Consider the following 22,827-nt stretch of genomic DNA (forward strand, 5'->3'; position numbering starts at 1 on the left):
TCGGCAAACTATGGCCCGAGGATCGCATCCTGCCTGGCAGGCCTTTTAATAGGGCTCTTGAGTTCCCATTGGTGAGCGGGGTCAGGGACTTGCCCCACTCTGCACGTGCCATGGCTCCCGGAAGCAGCGGCATGTCCCCCCCTCCAGCTCCTATGCATAGGGGCAGCCACGAGGCACCGCACACTTCCCCCATCTCAAGTGCTGGTTCTGCAGCTCCCATTGGCTGGGAACCGTGGCCAATGGGAGCTGCAGGGGCGGCGCCGGCGGATGGGGCAGCGTGCAGAGTCACCTGGCTGTGCCTCTGCATAGGAGCCATAGGAGGGATATGGCACTGCTTCCAGCAGCTTCTTGAGATAAGTGCCACTCGGAGCCTGCACCCTTGACCTCCTCCTGTGCCCCATCCCCCTCCTGCCCTCTGAACCCCTCGGTCCCAGCCTGGAGCACCCTCCTGCACCCCAAACCCCTCATTCCCAGCCCCACCCTAGAGCCCGCACCCCCAACCGGAGCATGCACCCCTTCCTGCACCCCAAACCTCTGATCCCCCTCTGAACCCCTCAGTCCCAGCCCAGAGCGCCCTCCTACACCCCAAACTCCTCATCTCCAGCCACACTCCAGAGCCTGCACTCCCAGCTTGAGCCTTCAGCCCCCACAACTCCCAATTTCATGAGCATTTATGGCCCATCATACAATTTCCATACCCACATGTGGCCCTGAGGCCAAAAAGGTTACCCACCCCTGCTGTAATTTAATAAATTACCAGGCTGTTGCACATGCTACTTTGCTGCTTGATTTACATCCAGCTGTCTGTCCTATGACAACTTTAATTGGGTATTATGGAGTTATTCGTGAATATATAACGCTATGTTGATATTTACATGGTCCTGAAAATACAGTATTTTAATTTGGTTGTAAAAATTCTCTCAGGGCTGAAATTTGGTTTATTATGTGTCAGGTCAGGAACAACTATGTAGCTGCTTCATAAATAAGGCTTTTTAAAAAGTTTGAAACACTTTTTACCTTGGGTTAAAATAATGTTTTGCTTTTGCCTAATTCAAGCACTCACTGCTTGTAATAGTATTTACTAGGGATTTATGAAGTTTAGTGTTGGAAGTAGCAGTCAGTAATACTAATTTTGAAACGTTGCTACCTGCTCCAGAGAATGTGCACTGTCTCACAGGAATTTAGTCTTAACACAAGTGACAATATGAATTTTAAATATCTACCATAATCTCTACCAAGGACTCTCTAAAATGCACTTTCAAATTTCATGCATGTTTATGAAAGGTATCTTTGGCAAGGGGGAGTTTATATATCACTAAACGTGATTCTTTCTTAGAAATGTAAACTAAATTAAGTTTAAATAATGTAAAACCGACAAAGATAAGAATATAAAATATAAGACTTCAGCCCTTATATTTTTGCCAGTCCATCTCTAAGTAAAAAGGACACTTAAATATGGTTCAAGACTTAAATTTTATGCAAACAAGCTTTGTAGAACTTGATTTGACATACTTGTTTAGATTCTATTGGTATCAATTGTTTCTCAACAAACACTTCCCTTCAGATAGTGTAGCATTAAGAGCTTGAATGAGAAACTCATTTGATTTTCTTTAGAGTGAGGAGGTGGATGAGGCAATACCTTTTTTGGACAAGCTTCTGTTGGTGAGAGAGAGACAAGGTTTCAAGCTTACACAGAGCTCTTTTCAGGTCAACCTGAGAGAAATGGAAAAAAAGTAATACAGCATAAATAAATATTGCTAATAGTAACATAAGTTAAAATGATTTATAATATATTTTTGAAATTTCCTGTCTGTTCAATCTCTTGTGAAGATGTTATTCAGTACTTAAAAAAGAAAAAAAAAAGGGGGTGTGAGAGTAGCAGTCCAGGGTCTGAATGGGAAATTAAACTTGCTTATTGCATTGAAGCCTGTTCCTGGCCACTTGCTTGATTTTTTGTAGCCTACCATCTGCTGGTTTTTATTCACATCTTGGACCATGTGCCTTAATATTCTATATGAGTAGAGGCTTTGGTTGCATGAAGTAAAATATATATGAAAAATGTCAGTAGCTGCTTTGGAGGGGGCAGGGGTGGGTTCTATATCAAATTCTCAGATTACAAGTTGTAGAGAATATATTCTAACTGCAAACAGAACCTGCGTTCTGAAAATCAAACTGTTGCTTTCTGCTTCTTGCATCATGACCAATGTTTCAGATTTCATAATTAGAGGTTGCCGACATATTTTTAATGCACAAGGGACAATAGAATCCACCTACCGTATACCTTTCAATAACTCTACAGTGCAAACAATAGTAAAATTGTTTTTCAGTAAAATGAGTAGATAAGGCATGTGTTGCTAGCTTAAAAAAACCAAAAAAACCCTGCAAACATTTTTATATAGCTTCTTTAACGTAAACAGGTATTTCAAATCCTGAGTCAGCATCTTTGTTTCATGTTTGATTCTTTCAATAAACTGTCTGATCAGGTTGTACTAAATTCCCCCAGTCCCCTCCAGACATTTGAACATGCATTTGCTTCAATACACCTCTACCTCAATATAACACTGTCCTCGGAAGCCAAAAAACTTTACCGTGTTCTGGGTGCAATTGTGTTATATCGAACTTGATTTGATCTGCCGAAGCACGCAGCCCCATCCCTCCGGAGCGCTGCTTTACTGCATTATATCCGAATTATATCGGGTGACGTTATATCGGGGTAGAGGTGTATCTCAGCAGTGGGCTAAATAAAGCATTTTAGCCATAACATTATGGCTGTGACAAAATATAGCTAAAGGATAGCACTTCAGCAAGCAAATGGTGAATCTTTTTCTTTTTCCTCCCAAGCATTTAGTTATCTTCTTGAAACTTGCTTTTAAGGTTTCTTTTGATTATTTAAAAATAAAAGGTCAGAGGAGGGAAATCTAGGTGGTATAGTGAGTTAGGTAACTCAGCCTCTTTCTCTGTAGGTGTATGAGATAAAACCATGTTCTAGGTCGTATGTGACTATGGTGGTCTCATATTGCTTGCCTACAGCCATCACAAAATCTCAACTTACTTGCATTTCACGACCAAGTTCATCCCTGGTTTACTACTTGCACCAGTTTGGTCCTAGCAGGCTTGTGATCTGTCCCCTAGACCAGGGTTTGGCAACCTCTGGCACGCGGCTCGCCAGGGTAAGCACCCTGGTGGGCCGGGCCAGTTTGTTTACCTGCCGCATTGGCAGGTTCGGTGGACCGCAGCTGCCATTGGCCACGGATCGCTGTCCCAGGCCAATGGGGGTGGCGGGAGGCGCCGTGGGCTGAGGGATGTATTGGCTTCGGCTTCCCGCCACTCCCATTGACCTGGGATGGCGAACCTGCCACCGCGGCAGATAAACAAACTGGCCCGGCCCGCCAGGGTGCTTACCCTGGCGAACTGTGTGCCAGAGGTTGCCAATCCCTGCCCTAGACCATTATGACTCAGATTTTACAGTCATCTGGTCTGACCTTCTGCCTAACACAAGCCATAGAACAAATGTGTTTTACACAACTAGATTCATTTAGTGATCTTTCCTTGGGAGAATCTTGAAGCTGTGGTAGCAAGGGCATTGCCAACCAAAACTGAGATATGTTGGCAGACTTCAGTAACGAAGCTATGTAATGCATGAATGTGTTACCTTTGGATCTGAATGCTATTAGGTCCTCACTATCATAAACTGTAGTTCAGTTCACAAATAATTTTCCAGTAAGTGCTCTCATTGTCATCTAATTGCAATCACAAGAAAAATAGACTCATAAATACATACAAAATTCATCTTGTTAGGTACTTCTTTAAACCTATTATAATGATTATAATTATCCTTATAATGTGTATTTCATAAGGACTTCCTTGGTAGCCATGTAATAGACTTCAAGTTCACATTCAACTTAATGCAAACTCTACAATACTGTTAAAACTAGTCAACGTGTTATCTTGTCAGTCATTATTCTAACATTAAATAGAGGCCAGAAAATATAGATTAGTATTGTTCGCTATCTTAACTTTGTGTTCTTTGACATTAAAGTCTTGGTAAATGTTGAGGTTATGTTAAAATGACTGATAACTTTAGCATGCAAGATTTTTACAGTATTGATCAAACAAATATAAAGGTCACTCTGAGTTTGAAAACTAGTTAGAAAGTTAATTTAGGATATTTTAGTGTACACATTATTGTTGGTTGTGTATGTTACTTAGCAATTATAGCTCTCCGGAAAAGAGGAAGAGCTGAATTACCGTTTAATTTGAAGTAGTATTTTGGGGAAATGCATTAGGCTAAATGTAGTGTGTGCCGTAGAAAGTTATGTTATAGTGATTGAAAACGGACTCCAGTCCACTGTACCATTGACCCTGTTATATAGTGTAAATCTGCATATTGGCAAACCATTTCTTCCTATAGTCATTTACTCTTACTTCAGTAGTTCTGGGATTTTTTTTTTCTTTTTCCTTGGTGGCAAAGTGTGTTGATGGACTAATACTATACACTGCAGTGTGAAATACACAAGGAATTTTAATAGTAAAAAGCTGATGGGCTTAATATGCTTGCCATATTTTTGCTTTGATCTTCTTCTCTTCCTTTTTCTTTTTCTCTTAACCAGGTCCCTTTGTCCCCCTCCTTCAGAAACAGTGTGTTTGTGTGCTTGTGTATAGACATGTCACATTCTGCGCTTTTTTTTTTCCTTCCCTAGGTTTAAAGACAATCGTAAAGATGACATTTGGCTTGTAGTTGTGAGTATGTGAGAAGTATTAAGATTCGCACTTTGTTGAAACTTAACAGCTTTCTATTAATTTTGTTTAAAAAAATAAGAGAACCACTATATACTACACAACTGATATTGGAGGGACTATTTTTTTTTTTAAAGAGGAAAATAAATTACCCCATAGCTGTACGAGCTAATGCGTGTACTTCAGATTTTAGCTCTTGTATCATGTTCATTGTTTAAAATTATTTATTTTACTAATATACTTGTGTTATGTTCAGTATTCTCTAGTTCTAAGACAGATGTAGAACCAAAAGTTGAATTCAAAGTAAGGTTTATACAAGCTGAATACAGTTGCCAAATAGCTCATATTAACCATATTTGTTGAGAAATAAGTGGCAAATTATATATAGTATCTTCTGAATCAGTAACTTCCACAAAGGCAAAACCAACCCCCTTCTTAACTGGGAAATCGATTTCCTGGGCCTGTGATCCTTCAGCACTGACTTCAATGAGTGTAGGATTGTCCTTGGTAGATAGAAGAATGGAAGGAATTCTCCCAGCTGCATCCTGGCTCTGAAGGAAATAGGAGTTGGTTCACACTATGTGCTGGGATATACAAACCCCACACTAGAGAACAAGGGGTTAAGGAACAGCTCTGGGCCCAGGCCACACCTGCTAAGCTTGTACAAGCTGGAGGCAGTGCTCTAAAAAGGAGAGCAGAGCAGTTCAGAGGGAGCAGAGGGCTGCTCTGCAGGCAAAATAATGCCCAGGAGCTCATTCCCTAGAATCTGGCAACACAGGCCTGTGCAAACTCATGGAGGAGAGGCAAGTGACTGAGATTGCAGGCCAGAGACTTGATTATAGTGAGTTATTCAGGAAACAAAAGGAGACTGGGTAGGAAGTGGTCCAGGGGAGGGCAGTGGCTTAACACCCCAACATGTCATGTGTAGCTGCCCATCACTGTGCCCTGGAACAGCCCAGTGGAGAGATGGACCTGGACTCCCCTACCCACTCCGAAAGGGCATTACCATCCCAGGAGTCTTCACGTCGATGAGACACCTTCTGGAAAAGGCCTTAACTATTCAAGGACCCAATCTCAACAAAGTTTCTGTGCTAAAGGGAACGACTGGAAACCCTTGGGGCAGGGACACAGAAGGACTGGCCTGTGCTTTCAAAAGGCAGGTGCTCTGCCAAGTCCCCGCCTAACCATTTGGTGGCACTGTTTGTGTTTGTGGAACTACTACACACTACTAAATACAAATATTATAACATAAATGTTTATGGTTACAATAGATTTGCTCATTTGTGTTCAACACCCTGCTTCCTTTGGAAATCTGAAGTCATGATAATCTGCTTCCTGTTTTGAGACTTCCACCAAACAGATAGGCTTCTCTGGCAGGCAATAGAGATGTTATAAGCTCAGATTCCTTTATACGGATATCAATCTACTCACCTATCAAACATTATATCCAGGTGATGCTTACCCCCCACACTTTTCCTCCCCACCCCCGTACACTTTTTTAGAAAATAAGATTGCATAGTCTGCTTCTGTCCTGTGACTTTTCATAGACAGGAGCACCGCATTGAAGAGAAATATAAATTACTAGTAGGTCTCTTCCTAAATAAATAAATTAAATAACAATCTTCCTATATAATCTTTGGGACAGGAATTTCTACATTAATATAGCATCTAGAAGTACTCATTTTGGATCTGCACTGTTGAATCATGAAAGTTCCGTTTACTCATAAAACTGGAGTGAAGAACTTGAATTTGAAGAAGTCCTTATAAACCAAGAGAGGATTATCTGTTTGGCAACTTGTATTGGTTTTTCAAATGTGTGGCTTGAGAGTTCCATTTTTGTACAGAGTTCACTGATTCTGTTTAATGGCATAATTCTGACTTGTTCTCAGTTCTATGCACCTTGGTGTGGCCATTGCAAGAAATTGGAGCCTGTGTGGAATGAAGTTGCTATAGAGATAAGAAACAGTGGGTCTCCAGTAAAAGTTGGGAAGATGGATGCGACTTCCTATTCTAGTAAGTATGTGTTGTGTAGGCATAGTTTTGTTGTCAACTAGTTTTGAAAATTAAACAACCAGAAGAATTAGTCTTTTTTTTTTTAATAGTATCATATAAACAAATTCACTTGTCTTGAAGGATCTGCTGGCTAAGTGTAGCAGTAAGTAACCAAGACATGTGAATGTATCATATCCCAGTGTATGTGACTTTTCAACTCATGCTGCTATGGTTTACCCCCGTCAACCAAAACCTCAGATCGTTATACACTTAAAACAAATAAGAAGAGAGGAGTAACCTCATACAAGGTAGAGCCCTGAAAAGTGGTAGCTTTGGTATAAGTTTCTTTCATTTCTTTATAAGGTGCTTGATCTGATTTATGGAGCCTCTTGTTGAAATCACTGCCTCACTGGACAGCAGATTTTATTAATTCATTTTACAAGTATATTGCTCTTGATCAATTAATGCAGTTTTGGTAAGCACTCCAACAGCATGTATCTGACGACATGGGTATTCATCCACGAAAGCTTATACGCCAATACTTCTGTTAGTCTATAAGGTGCCACAGGACTCTTAGTATCTCAAAAACTTTGACTTTGCAATGACTATCCTACCTTGCATGTAGAACCACAATTCATTTTGCAGGTTTTACAGTTGGGGTAAAGGGACAGAGGACTAGAATGTTCAGTTTCACCTCTCAACAACTCATCATCCTTATGGTGAAAGAGGTCTTGAAATAACAGCCCTGCCACAAGCAGACACACCAGGTCCTTTGCAGGAATCATCTCTGACTGTCCCAAAATGAAGTAAACCTGTTTAGATTCCGAAAGACTTCTGGGTTTGCCAGCTGCAATAATTTCACAGATGAATAGAGATTTGGGGTAAAATTTTCAAGAGTGCCTATGTGCCTTGAGCTCCTAAGTCCTGTTTTCAAAGTTAATTTAGCCTGTGATGCAGATAGGCGCCAAGCTAGATTTTCAAGTATGCCTAAGCAATGTAGATGGGATGTTGAGGGTGGGAGGGCCAGGGCTCTGAAGTGACACCGAGCATTTTCTCCATCAGGTGCTTGGCTGACTTGCTCACATGCTCAGGGTCTAACTTACTGCCCTATGTGAGCTTGGGAAGGAATTTTCCCCCAGCTCAGATAGGTCCTTTCCTCTGTAGCATGTGTCGAACTGCTACTAATTGCCCTGTATGTTGTATACATAAATTTAGCCACGTTTATGTGGCTGTGCTTTTAACTTATTTCATTTGTGACAAAAATGACACTGGCAGTGCAAAAACCAGGAAATGCTGAGTTAAGGTGACACATGCTTCACAAAACACGCCTTAAATCTTTCTCCACAAGGATGCGCAGAGGACGTCAGACCTTCCCCTTCCTAAAAAAATCTACCACTTTCTCTGTCTGCCAGAAATCCAAATCAGGACTCCTGTTCATTGAGTCCCAACAGTATCCTGGATGGCATTTGTGTTGGACTCTGTATCACTAACTAGTTGCTGTTGGTTTATAGAGATTACAGTGGAAATATTGGTCTCACTACTACTCTTCATCAGCATGGTTTCAGTTAGGAGGTTTACAGCACATTTGGAGTTGTGAACTTAACACAGGTTACAAGTATTCCCAACTTCCAAAATAATATGACAAGATACTAGCACCTTGAAGGAGTGGATTTAAGGTTCTGAGAGAGGTGTCGCCTTAAGCAAGAAATATAGCATTTAACTTTTTTTAGTTACATAAATGTCATCAGGGTAAGAAACAGTTTTTTGCTCCAACTAAACATCATGGCCACTCAGCTTGACTACAGCTGTTATTACAGTGTATAGAGTAATGGCTGTGGCCCATTCTTCTCACCACTCCCATCTCCTTATGCAATGCAGGTTCAGGGACTGACTTTCCAGTAAAAGTCATAATGTAATCTGTCTATGTGTTCCTTTACTACTCTGATCACCAAGGAATAGAAGCCTTTATTATCTGTCTGCTAAGACTGATAATAGGATAAAAGGATCTGGATGCTTTTATTAGGCTTTTTTTTTTTTAGTATTTTGTGTGTTAGCTGACATATACATGCTACTAGCGTGCATGTATACTACATTTTCATGATATTGAGTCTGTAACATGTTTTCACTTAATGAATAAAATGACTAATTAAATTAATTTTGAAAAATCATTGGAACTGATTTTGAGGTAAGAAAAATAACATATGCATGTTGAAAGAAAACAATCTGCTTTTTGTTTAAAAAGCATTTATTATACAAACCATGTGATTCCTTTTTTGCATATATGAGAGGAAAACAGAAACATAACCAAATGTGTCTTTCAGGCATTGCCTCTGAATTCGGAGTTCGAGGTTATCCAACAATTAAGCTGTAAGTAGACCTTTCCTGTATTATATTTTTATATATCACTGTGACGGGTTTGGTCACAGAGACCCCCTTGGGACTCCAGAACCCTGCCTTGTTGAGCCAGACACGCCTGCTGCAACACAGACCCAGATCTGCTCCACACCCCCAAGGCTGCAGACTTTAACCAAAAACTGCTCACCTATCTCCAGCACCCAGACATCCAGCTCCCAATGAGATCCAAGCCCCAAGTAAATCTGTTTTACACTGTATAAAGCTTGTACAGGGTAAACTCATAAATTGTCTGCCCTCTATAACACTGATAAAGAGAGATGCACAGCTGTTTGCTCCCTGCAGGTATTAATCACTTACTCTGATTTTACTAATAAACAAAAGTGATTTTATTGAGTACAAAAAGTAGGATTTAAGTGGTTTCAAGTGATAACAGACAGAACAAAATAAGTCATCAAGCAAAATAAAGCAAAAACACGCACGTCTAAGCCTAATAATTAAGAAACTGTTTACAGGTAAAATCTCATCCTCAGATGTTCCAATAAGCTTCTTTCACAGACTAGACTTCTTCCTAGTCTGGGCCCAATCCTTTCCCCTGGTACAGTCCTTGTTAGTTCCAGCAAACAGCTTAGGTGGAAACTAGGGGTTTTCTCATAACTGGAAGCCTCCTTTGTTCTCCTCCACCCCCTTTTATAGCTTTGACACAAGGCAGGAATCTTTTGTCTGTCTGGGTCCCGTCCTCCCCCCCCCTCCTTCTAAATGGAAAAGTACCAGATTTAAGATGGATCTTATTACCAGGTGACATGGTCACATGTCACTGTAAGACCACATTCTTCATTACCCATGGGCGGGCCCACATGCACACAGGAAGACTTGCAGGTAAATAAACGATCCACAACCAGTTGTCCCAGTCAATGGGAGCCATCAAGATTCTAACCCACCATTAATGGCCCACACTTTGCTTAATTACAATAGGACCTCAGAGTTATACTTCATATTTCTAGCTTCAGATACAAGAATGATACATGCATACAAATAGGATGACCATACTCAGTAGATTATAAGCTTTGGAGTGATACCTTACAAGACATCTTTTGCACAAAGCATATTCCAGTTACGTCATATTCATGTTCATAAACATGTTGCACTCCATAACGTTTTATGGAAACATGGCAACACGAGTTTGAGGTTATCCAACAATTAAGTGTAAGTTGACCTTTCCTGTATTATATTTTTATATATCAGTCCTCACTACCACTCACTTTCCTTTGTAAAGGTGGAGGGGGGAAAGGGGGAGAAAAAACAAAACAAAAACCCAACAAACAAACATATAAACAAAAAAATCTTAACAGCTTATACCAGTAAGAAGCAGGAAAAGAAAATGACAATTCACTTTGGAGCCAGTTTTGAATCAGTCACTGCTGAACTGGATAATATTTTTTTTTAAATTATTTTTCATTTGCATTTAAGGTTCTCTGTAATACTAAGCTGTTAAACAAAGTGGTGGTATAAGTAAATTGAGTATTATTTAAGCTGAAACAAGCTTGTATAATAGTATAAATAATCCATAGTCTCATAAAATATTGTTTAAAGGGACATCACGTACTTGAAACCCAGTAAATTCCTATTAAACATAATTTCAGGTATGAAACCTATATATGAGTCACCCTGCCAGTATTTGACTTTCTGATTATATTTCCCCATTTTTAATGACTTTTCTGTCCCATATTGCTATGTCTAGGGCCTAAAAAAGGTGTCACGGACCGTGAAATCTGGTCTTTTGTGTGCTTTTACCCTATACTATATAGATTTCACAGGGCAGACCAGTGTTTCTCAGTTTGGGAGTCCTGACCAAAAGATAGTTTCAGGGGGTCACAGGGTTATTTTAGGGGGGTCACAGTCTTGCCACCCTTCTGCACTATCTTCAGAGCTGGGCAGCCGGAGAGCGGGGGCTGCTGGCCGGATGCCCAGCTCTGACGGCAGTGTCCCACCAGCAGCAGCACAGAATTAAGGTTGGCAATACCATACTGTGCCATCCTTACTTCTCTGCTGCTGCTGCCAGTAGCTCTCCCCTCAGAGCTGGGCTTCCAGCCAGCAGTCCCCGCTCTCCAGCTGCCCAGCTCTGAAGGCAGCACTGCCACTAGCAGCAGCACAGAAGTAAGGGTAGCAGTACTGCAACCCCCCTACAATAACCTTGCAATCCCCTACAATTCCTTTTTTGGGGTCAGGACCCCTACAATTACAACACTGTAAAATTTCAGATTTAAATAGCTGGAATCATGACATTTACAATTTTAAAAATCCTATGATCATGAAATAGACCAAAATGGACCATGAATTTGGTAGAGCCCTTGCTATGTGTGAATAGACCCATACAGCCAAGGAAACTAACTGCTGTAAAAGGTGAAAGTGACTGTACACAGAGTGCTATTAACTGTATAAAGTAAAAACAGAAAACTGTATTTTTCTCTAATTTTTCCAGTGCAGTTATTAAAAATGAAAATTTGGGAAATGGTCGGACTTGCAATTCTTTATTTACCCATGTGTGTTGGACTTATCAAAAGATGTTTGGTTGTCATAAAGATCCCACTGTTGCTGTTTAGATTGTCTTCAGTTATATTTCCCAAGGATTATGCCACTGAAATATTGTAGCTGCAGGTGAAAAACTTTGTTTTCATGACATATTCAGGCTCAGAAAATTGATCTTAAGGACACCAAAAAATAATGTAACTGACCCAGATGGATTCTCTTTCAAAGGAAATCCTGTTATTCTTCACTGTCATAAATCCTACTTGAATATTTTTTTCTGATAATAAAAGCAAGTTAGATCCTCCCCCATCAATTACATACAGTAACATATTAGAGTTTCTTGTCTGCCTCACTGTGGGGAGGACTAACTGAGAGTTGAGGTTTAAGAAACCTTTGTAGATTATCACAACAGAATATCATTTTCATTTGGCCTTTCTATTTTGCTTTTTTCAAATAGTAAAAGGGTATCCTAAAGCTTTTTTGATAAGGAGTAATAAATGGAATTTTTAAATATTTAATAATGGGGTCTAAATGCTGAGTTCTTTTTCATAGTCTGAGAGCAAATCTCTAGTTTTTGTATTTCTAATGTATTGTCGTTAGAAAGCACAATAGCCAACATCTACAGCAGAACTTATTTTCAGAAGGCAAACAGTGTGGTGTGATTTTTTTTTTCCTCCCTCATTCTAATTATATTGTACTGTACCACTGAACTATATTTTTTCTATTTAAAGCTTGATTCTTTTGGCTAATGCATTGAAAAATAAAGTTGCTCAGCACTTACTAATGATTGAATATTAGAAATATGGGGATGCTATGATTTTGCCTATGCAGCTAACTGATTTATTTTAGTTATGAACAACGATGATGAAACAAATGGCAATTCCTCAGAATTTTGGGTTTTTTTCCCCCTCCAGCTTAAAAGGTGATTTGGCATACAACTATAGAGGACCTAGAACCAAAGATGATATAATTGAATTTGCTAACAGAGTAGCAGGGTAAGTATTTATAATCTTCTTTGAAGATACCAGTGACTTACATAGTTTTATTGAGTTTGTCCTCATCTGATTTTTTCAGAGGAGAGCCAAAAAGTGGGCTTCTTTGACAGAAAGATGCTTGATCTATTAATGTAGTCTTTTATTCTTACAATTACTTTGCAAGAATCAGTGGCATCAATCTTGTTCATTTATTATAGATTGAATTAGATGTGAACTGTAAAGAAAATCAAGTTAAGCCCAGAAATAGATTAAATACCTCCACTAACCATGCTGGAAGGTGAGTTGGGGGGTCATTCATTAATGGAATACGTATTAAACAGTGAATGGACTCCTCGGTAAAGACAGTAGCAAGCCAATCTTTCTGCATGCATTTCTGCAAAACTTTTTTGTATTGGCTGCCTCCTACAGCCTGGTTAGTGGAGACCTAATCTTTACCCCATCTGATTTAATAGTTATTTATTTCAGTGAAGGGAAGTCTGTGGCATAGTTTAGTGCAGTGTTTTTCATTTGTGTGTTGGTTTTTTTAGCTAACACAAGTGTTTGTGTAGGTCAGGGTTGGAGGACAGGAGAGAGTGTTAAGTGCAAGCCGTGTAACTTCCCCTTTATAATTTTGCATAGTGGAAGTTTTAATGTATTCACAAAACATAAGAATGGCCATACTGGGTCAGACCAAAGGTCCATCTAGCCCAGTATCCTGTCTTCCAACAGTGGCCAATGCCAGGTTCCCCAGAGGGAATGAATAGAACAGGTAATCATCAAGTGATCCATCTCCTGTCACCCATTCCCAGCTTCTTCCAAACAGAGGTTAGGGACACAATCCCTGCCTATCCTGGCTAATAGCCATTGAGGGACCTATCCTCCATGAATTTATCTAGTTCTTTTTTGTTGTGTCTCTTCCCTCCATTCGTGCTGCCTTGTAGCATTTGAGGCTATATTAACAACAATGGGTTAACCATTGAGGGCTCAGTCGAATGCTAGTTCATCATTTAGAGTAAGGCATTCCCTGGGAAATATCCCACCCTCTTACTCCACCACCTCAACCAAGCTTCACAATCATCATTGCTGTGTAGAATATTAAATTAAATTAAACCCCTAAAATATAGTCTTTTTTCTGGCAAAAAATTTTTCCTTGGGACCTAACTCCCCCATTTACATTAATTCTTGTGGGGAAATTAGATTCGCTTAATATCGTTTCGCTTAAAGTAACATTTTTCAGCAACATAACTGCAACATTAAGAAAGGAGTTACTGAAGAAATCACTCTGTTAGTAAAGGCTTGAAAGAGTTCAGGTGGACTTGGGGTGATTATTTCTCAAACAATTAAGTATGATAAGACAGGAATACATTTTTAGTTATTTTCATTTATATTTTGGCCATACTGACCTGCTTGTAAGAGTTTTTATAGGGTGATAATATGTAACATGAGTTTTTCTGATGCAATTGCTCTTAAACTTCTTAATTAAGTTTTGTAATGTATTTCAACATTGATTTCAGTAATGATGCAACATTAGCAGTTAATTACTGAACAAGTTACACTGAACAGAATGATGCAATGCCTGTTAATAGATCCTTGAGGCTGCACTTGTGTTTTGGAACAGATACTACTTAAGGTGTCAGAGAGAGATTTAAAAATGCCCCACCATATACAGTTTGCAGATTTATTATATCTGCAGTTCTGAAAAAAGTATGTTGGTCTTTCACTATATCTAATCATATGGGCTATGCCAGGTAGAAGCTCATATTCTGCCACTCAGTTTTGTTTTTTATTATAAAATGAAAATGAAATGTTTTTGAATAGTGTAAGAGTCACTGGTGTTAAACTGAGCTATTGAGAAAATTATTTTTTCTCTTAACTGTCACATATCAGCCCTCCTGGGATGATGCAGTATTTATCTGTTCTATTACTTACAAGAAGATGGAGAAATAGCAGCAAATGAATTCTGTGGGTTGTATGAATTATGAACTAATGCACAGGCTATATTTTAAAATTTTAAATACAGCATTAACAAGGATTTTACAGTTTAGCCCCCACAAAAAAAGTGGAGGTGAGAGGGATTTTATATAAAGTTTTATTGGGACAATTAGCAATCTAGCAAAAAAAATATTTTTTCTTTTCTTTTCTTTTCAAATTGCCAACAAGAATTTCCTCGCATAGGAATAGTTGTAACCTTGGCACATGAGCTCAGAATTGTCTAGAAAACAGTTTCTGCTTGGGACTATTCAAATTTCCTCTCTTCTCACTTACCAGGGGTTTAGAGCATAAAAATAGAGACACGGACCTAAACTACTTTTCTGTACTTTCCAGTAGTCTATGAATACTGGTAATCTCCAAACTAGAATCACTTACAAAACCCGTATTCCCGAGTTGCTATGTCCACATTTATCTGCCTCTTTCAGAAATAATTACACCGTATGTCGGAAGGCTTGTATGTAGTGTCAGGATTACTGTTTAATTCTTCTTACTAAGAGTTGGTATGATTGGTAAATTCAATTGCACTGTAGCTGTTCTTAAATACAGAGTTCTAGCATTTTCAAGTTTAGACTTGTGGAATAGGTGGTCAGAATTGTACAATTTAAATGAGCTTATATGTTTTCTGGGAATTTTTAAAAAAACTGAATGTTTCTTCACCTTTCCCTTTCCCCCAGGCCTCTTATCCGGACACTTCCTAGCCAGAAAATGTTTGAACATGTGCACAAGAGGCATCATGTATTTTTTTTGTATGTTGGTGGGGAATCTCCTTTAAAGGTTTGAAACTTCATTAAATTCATTTTTTTTAATCTTTATAGAGGTAGCCTAAAGTGACTTGTACATATCTTTTCTAAAAAAGTGACAGAGTAATTGTATATTTTAAAGAGATTGTAGTTGTAAGTAAGAAGCTGATAATTTTAGAACTTCTTTGATAATGGCATAATATACCATTTTTTTTATCTTAATGTATGTGTTTATAGATAGACATTTACCAAACATGCTGCTAATTTTTGGGTCTGAGTGCTGTCCCTCATCTTGTAATCATTGTGTAGTGGGACTCTGCAGTCCTAATAATGTGAAACAGTATTTTAAAATACGTAACCTTAGAAATGCCAAATATTTTTCCTGTTTTGAGGCATAAGGCATGCAGTCAAAATAGTTAAACTTAGAAGTTATTTAATGTAGCATTTACTGTATGGCACAGTTATACTGAAAGGAGAATTTTTTTTGTTAGTTGGATAGGTTTTATGGTCTTTTAATATTGAAGCTCTGTGGTACATCTTAGTAAGTTTCACTTTAGTTAGTGGAAAGAAACTGTGTTTAGTCTTCATTTTAACAATCTTCAGAAAATTTCTAAAACTCTTACTGTTGTTGACTGTATCACTTCTGTTATGCTAACATAATGTGCATGTGTACCTTTATGGTGTGTGTCCTTTTTGCTCTAATACTTATTAGAAGGGCTGTCAAGTGATTTAAAAAAAATTAATTGCGTGATTTAAAAAATTAATCACACGATTAAACGCACTGTTAAACAGTAATAGAATACCATTTATTTAAATATTTTTGGATGTTTTCTATATTTTCAAATATATTGATTTCAGTTACATTACAGAATACAACGTGTACAGTGCTCACTTTTATTTATTTTGATTACAAATATTTGCACTGTAAAAACCAAAAGAAATAGTATATTTCAATGCACCTAATACAAGTACTGTAGTGCAATCTCTTTATTATGAAAGTTGAACTTACAAATGTAGAATTATGTACAAAAATAACTGTATTCAAAAATAAAACAAATGTAAAACTTTCAAGCCTACATGTCCACTCAGTCCTATTTCTTGTTCAGCCAGTTGCTCAGACAAACAAGTTTGTTTACATTTGCAGGAGATAATGCTGCCCACTTCTTGTTCACAATGTCACCTGAAAGTGAGAACAGGGGTTTTCATGGCACTGTTGTAGCCGGCATTGCAAGATATTTACTTGCCAGATGCCTTCAAGATTCGTATGTCCCTTCATGCTTCAGCCACCATTCCAGAAGACATGCATCCATGCTGAAGACGGGTTCATCTTGATAATGATATAAAGCAGAGCAGACCGACGCATGTTCATTTTCATCATCTAAGTTAGATGGCACCAGCAGAAGGTTGATTTTCTTTTTTGGTGATTCGGGTTCTGTAGTTTCTGCATTGCAGTGTTACTCTTTTAAGACCTCTGGAAGCATTCTCCACACCGCCTCCCTCTCAGATTTTGGAAAGCACTGTAGATTCTTAAACCTTGGGTCCAGTGCTGTATCTGTCCTTAAAAATCTCACATTGGTGCCTTCTTTGTGTTTTGTGAAATCTGCTGTGAAAGTGTTTTTAAAACAAACATGCGCTGGGTCATCATCCGAGACTGCTATAACATGAAATATATGGCAGAATGTCAGTAAAACAGAACAGGAGACATACAATTCTCTCCCAAGGAGTTTAGTCACAAATTTAATATATTATTTTTTTAATGTGCATCATCAGCATGGAAGCATGTCCTCTGGAATGGTGGCCGAAGCGTGAAGGGGCATATGAATGTTTAGCATATCTGGCATGTAAATACCTTGCAACACCAGCTACAAAAGTGCCGTGCGAACGCTTGTTCTCACTTTCAGGTAACATTGTATATAAGAAGCAGTCAGCAGTATCTCCCATAAATGTAAACAAACTTGTTTCTCTTAGTGATTGGTTGAACAAGAAGTAGGGCTGTGTGGACTTGTAGACTCTAAAGTTTTAATTTTTTTTGTTTTTGAGTGCAGTCATGTAATAAAAAAAAAATCTACATTTGTAAGTTGCACTTTCACTATAAAGAGATTGCACTATAGTACTTGTTTGAGATGAATAGAAAATACTATTTATTTTATCATTTTTACAGTGCAAATATTTGTAATAAAAATAATATAAAGTGAGCACCATACACTTTGTATTCTGTGATGTAAGTTGAAATCAAATATTTGAAAATGTAGAAAAACATCCAAAATATTTAATAAATTTCAATTGGTATTCTGTTGTTTAACAGTGTGATTAATCACGATTAATTTTTTTAATCACAGTTAATTTTTTTGAGTTAATTGCATGAGTTAACTGCGATTAATCGACAGCTCTACTTATTAGTAGACATTATTTGTGGTTTAAGATCCATGTACTGCCAAAATAAAATTGAATTTGGTGTTTTAAAATAAAATGAACATAATATAGAAAAATTCAAAGTGTCTTTGTCTAAGAATATTCTTATATTACAAGTCTAAATAAGCCAGTTAGATATGTTGAGGTCTGTGAAGTTTTTTTCCTTAGTTTGATTGGAACAATGCAGGCACTGAATCATGGTATGGAACAGCATTACTCGCCTAGTTTTTGTTCTATACTCACTGCGGAGGTAATTTATAAAAGGGATGCCCCTAACATAGCTACATCATTTTACACTAACATGTTTAGACATGCAATTCAGATGGGCCCCAGCTAGCTTTTTGTTCTAATTTTGTTACATTGTCTTTTTATATTTTACTTTTAAAAAAGTAGACAGAAACTGTTTGTTTTGATAGACTTTTTTCTGTTAATGTGTGTACCAAGATTTGAGAAAATTTTAAAAATGTCTTTCTGTTTGTATATTTGCAGGAGAAATACATAGAAGTTGCTTCAGAACTAATTGTCTATACATACTTTTTTTCTGCCTCAGAAGAGGTGCTACCTGAGGTAAATTCACTTTATCAGATACTTCAACTCTACTCCTCATTTAACGTTGTAGTTATGTTCCTGAAAAATGAGACTTTAAGCGAAATGATGTTAAGCGAATCCAATTTCCCCATAAGAATTAATGTAAATGGGTGGGGGGGGGCTAGGTTCCAGGGAAATTTTTTTCACCAGACAAAAAACTAATATATACACACATACACATACTATACGTTTTAAACAAACCATACTGTTCACAGCTATGATGATTGTGTAGCTTGGTTGAGGTGGTGAAGTTAGAGGGTAGAATATTTCCCAGGGAATGCCTTGCTGCTAAGCTAAATGATGAACTATCACTAGGCTGAGCCCTCAAGTGCTAACACATTGTTGTTAATGTAGCCTCTCACTCTACAAGGCAGCAGGAATGGAGGGTAGGGGAGATAGCGTAGCGGAGACAGACACACACCTTGTGTCTGGGAGAGAGAAAGAAATGCACACTGCCCCTTTAAGTAAGCTGACCCACTCTTAAGGGCATTATCTTTTGAAGTGGATCAGGAAGTTGAGACAGCTGCTGCTGCCCCAGGCTCTCTGTATCTCTCTCTGTCCCTGTCCCCACCCTGCTCTATATGGAGAAGAAGGGGTAAGCGGGGTGTAGGAGCAGGGGGGAGGGGGACACCCTGACATTAGCCTTCCCCTTCCCCCCCACACCAACAGGAAGCAGGAGGCTCAGGGAGCAGCTCCAAGGCAGAGGGCAGGAGCAGCACATGGCAGTAGGGGGAGGGATAGCTGCAATTGCTAGCTGCTCTGCAGCTGCTGCACAGGGAACTTAGGGGAGTGGGGAGCTGATAGGGGGTGCTGATGGGGGGCTTCCAGTCCACCCTGGTTCCAAGCCCCCACCAGGCTGCTCTTCCTGCAAGCAGTGGACAAAGCAGGCGGCTGCCAAACGATGTTAGAAGGCAGCACTGCAGAACTTTAATTGAGCATGTTCCCTAATTGATCAGCAACATAACAACGAAACAACATTTCCGACTCTAAATGAGGAGTTACTGTACTTCCTCTTCTTATTTAAATTTTATTCAACACAACCATAGCCTTTTAATTCTTTGATGTCAGAAACAGAAACACTACAGGAAACTGGTCAGTTATAATAAATCACTTGTTAGTAATAGTAATCACTCTAATGAATAACTATTTCTACATAAAGAATCTAATAGAGAAAACAAGGATTTGGAATTGAGTTACAGTTATGGAATACTCTGTTACCTTCTATTTACATATTAGCATATTGATCACCAGCAATAGTAAAACCTCTGTCTTTAAAAGAGGGAAAACATCCTATCAAATTATTCATTATAAGAGCTTGAAATTCAGTGGAAAAGTTTCGCTAACTTTTTTTGTTATTTGTTAGTTAATCAGGCAGTCCTGTTTTGCATTGACCACATGATTTTTTCAGAGAAAACACTGACGTGTAATAGGAACTTAAATAGAATAAATAGGATTGGAGGACACAATTTGTTATAATCCTAGTTTCAAGATCATCTAATTTATCAAAACTGATTTTGAACCCAAAACTGAATTATTCCAGACTTTACATATAATTATTTCTGAAATACAGTTCTAAAAAACAAAATCAGAACTGCCATTCACTGAATCCTTAATGAGGACTAGTACCTTTTGACAAATTGAAGAAATAAATTCAGAACTTTAAAATATAGTATGCTGAAAATTATCTGTGCATGCTTTCTCCTTTAGTGAGAATGTATAAATTGTGCGTATAGCAGATTTTTGGGAGGAAAAAGGGTCCCTGGAATGGAAAGGACAGGAGGAACTCTCATCCTAAACTCCAGCCCAAAAATGGGTTCCCAAGATGCTTCAAAGTACCACCCAGGAAACAGGTGCAAAAACTCAATTCTCATACCCAGTTGTCCCTCATTAACTGAGCTGTCTCAGTCCCAGTGACAAACCCCAGAATCTTCGAGGAAGCCAAAATGTGCTAATCAGATTTCCCGAGATGGAGTTGAGATGTGGGAAGTCTCACGCATTTGTAGCTGGGAAAGAGCAGTTTTATGTGCTTGATACTAGGGATTTGAATGTTATGCTAGTTTACTGCATTAGAGAAGAGTTTAAAAACCATATCTGTTTAATGGTGTGGTTTTGTCAAGGGATTATGTCTGCAATGCTAAATCACTTGAGATTGCATGACTTGAAAAATCCCGTAACTTTAATAAATGCATTATTTTTCATAAAGCAGCTGTTTAAAACCTACTGAGCCTATTGCTACAATAAAATTGATTGTAAAAACAAAATGTTAGAAAAAACACATTATATCACTATTTTCCTAACGTTATAAGGGAAGTGTTGTCTAGAGGCTAGAGTCCGGAGACTGTGTATATATTATCGGTTCTTCCACTCACTCGCTGTAACAACTTTCATAAGTCATTTGTCCAAGATTTTCAAAAAATGTTCATTAAAGTTTGGTTTCTAAATCTATGTTTATTTACCTATGGCTTGATTTTTGGAGGTTCTGAGCATCTGCAGTTTTTTCAGCCTCAGTAGAATGTATTGGTGGATGGCACTTCTGAAAATTAGGTTACTTAGTTAAGAGTCTAACCTTCTTTTGCTGTAGTTGTATGTACTTTACAATATAGTCACAAGTGCTTTGAGATTTAACATTTGTAAAGCCAAGCCCTATGAGATATTTTAATCACAAGTATACTGCAGAAGAGCTATGTAGCTATAGTTGGTTTTTTTAAAATATCCTACAGGGAAATAAGCAAATTGTAAAACAAGCAAGTGTAAATTTTATGTAATTCTCACTTAAGGTGCTCAGACAAACTTTAACCCTGCCCACTTGCACTAATTTATTACTGTACGTTATTCTATTTCGCAACTCCCACCTCTGCTCTAGAGCAGGATAGTGAAGGTAGAGTTAAAGCTGGTAGCTCTGATTTATGAGTCTGATGTAATTTATGGCAGGGAGCAAACCAGCCCCCAGACAGCCTTAGTCACCTCTGCCCTTTGTGGAGCTCCCTGGGGCACAGAGAATGGGGCCAAGAAGTGTAAAAGAAGCCAAAAAAGAACCAGGTTTCTAACATTCTCAGGTACGATAGAAGAATATCATCATTTTTATTTTGGAAATGTTTTTTGTTTTAAAATTGCCACCTGTGCGTGTGGGGGAGAGAGATTTAAAATACTTGTCTTGTTAAAAATCCACAACTTATTTGTCAAGAAACTAACTTTGTCCTCCTAAAACACTTTTTAATGTGATATACAAAAGCCTTTTGTTTTCTCTTCACTGAATGCATCAGCTTTTGAGCAAGAAATATAGTTCCTAGTGCTGGAGAAACTACTAATATACATTAGGAAATTGGAAATCTAAACAAAAATTTAATTGTCACATAAAATTAGATTATTTTTAAAAGTTGGGATGGAAAAAAGATAAAATTGTTAAAAGAGGAAGCAAGGGGGTACATTTCCAAGCTTCTATATTATAAACAAGGCTGAGAGAATATTTAAATGTCCGGTTTAATTATTTGAGTTTTCTTACTTCAGACTGGTGAGTTTAAGGTTTGTGCAGTTAAAATGCCTGTCTTAATAATCCATGGGATGATTAAAAGTCATCTCTCACTCTTTTAGTATGTGACACTTCCTGAATTGCCTGCTGTTGTGGTCTTCAAGGATGGAACTTACTTTGTATATGATGGTAAGTACAAGTGTGCACTATACAGGCAAAATACTCAAAGAATATTTGAGGGAAATCCAAAACACAGGCATTCTTTTTGAAGGAGAAATTTTAAAAAGATTGACCAGGTTTATATTGGATAATCTTTTCTTTGTGAAGGAGAGAAAGGGAGAATTGCTGTTCTTAGATCTGTTATGTAAGTCTGATTTTTTTTTTAATGGAACAGGAGTGAGAATTTTGTTCAGCTATGATAAATGAAGTAAAGATGGAAGCAACTGAAATTTGGCTTTGCATTTTTTGCTTGAATATACTCTTGCATGTTACAGGTAGACTACTGGCATGCCAAATGAGTCCAATGATTTTGGTTACTCACTACCCAAGATTAATAGTAGAGCTGAAGAGTTGAATGATGGAAAGCAGCTAAAAGACTCCTCTCCACATGGTGGTATGCCCTATTATAGGGCTTGAGTACCATATTGAATATTTTATGCTATTGCTCATTCCTCCATGCCCAAATTTATTCTTTTCACTCACATAATATCGAGGTGTATTTATCCTGTGGTTAACCTATTAATACATATTAATACCACTTAACCAGCTTAAGCAAATAAGCAAATAACCAGCTTAAGCAAATAATGAGTTAATTTGCTTATTTGCTTAAGCTGGTTTACGGTTATTTTTTCCATGTTTCTGTAGGTATTTACTGTTAAGTTCCAACTTTTACCATTGAGTAAGCTAGTCTGAGTTCCCCAAACTCTGAGGATAACTGTTAGAACATCTATCTATGCCAAAGGTTACAGGCTTACTGAAACACGCTTATACTAACTTATGCTAACTTGCTTAAGCTAATGTCTTTCAGGATACAGGGCTGCAG

General features: G+C 38.1%; 1 protein-coding gene across 4 annotated transcripts in view; it reads left to right on the forward strand.

Annotated features, from left to right (window-relative positions):
• The window catches only part of TMX3 (thioredoxin related transmembrane protein 3), a 59,699-nt gene that overhangs the window by 3,458 nt on the left and 33,414 nt on the right, over window positions 1-22,827 (forward strand). For 2 of the 4 annotated variants that reach the window (XM_039523369.1, XM_039523366.1), the window contains exons 3-9: window positions 4,701-4,740; window positions 6,627-6,750; window positions 9,051-9,096; window positions 12,525-12,605; window positions 15,251-15,350; window positions 18,218-18,295; window positions 21,908-21,974. In XM_039523369.1, coding sequence (XP_039379303.1) covers window positions 4,701-4,740; window positions 6,627-6,750; window positions 9,051-9,096; window positions 12,525-12,605; window positions 15,251-15,350; window positions 18,218-18,295; window positions 21,908-21,974 — 536 coding nt within the window. Of the gene's footprint in view, window positions 1-4,700; window positions 4,745-6,626; window positions 6,751-9,050; window positions 9,097-12,524; window positions 12,606-15,250; window positions 15,351-18,217; window positions 18,296-21,907; window positions 21,975-22,279; window positions 22,399-22,827 lie in introns of all 4 variants that reach the window. The other 2 variants (XM_039523370.1, XM_039523368.1) reach the window with 2 other exon arrangements.

The sequence above is a fragment of the Mauremys reevesii genome, linkage group 2, assembly GCF_016161935.1.
Source record: "Mauremys reevesii isolate NIE-2019 linkage group 2, ASM1616193v1, whole genome shotgun sequence".
Classification (NCBI taxonomy): domain Eukaryota; kingdom Metazoa; phylum Chordata; order Testudines; family Geoemydidae; genus Mauremys; species Mauremys reevesii.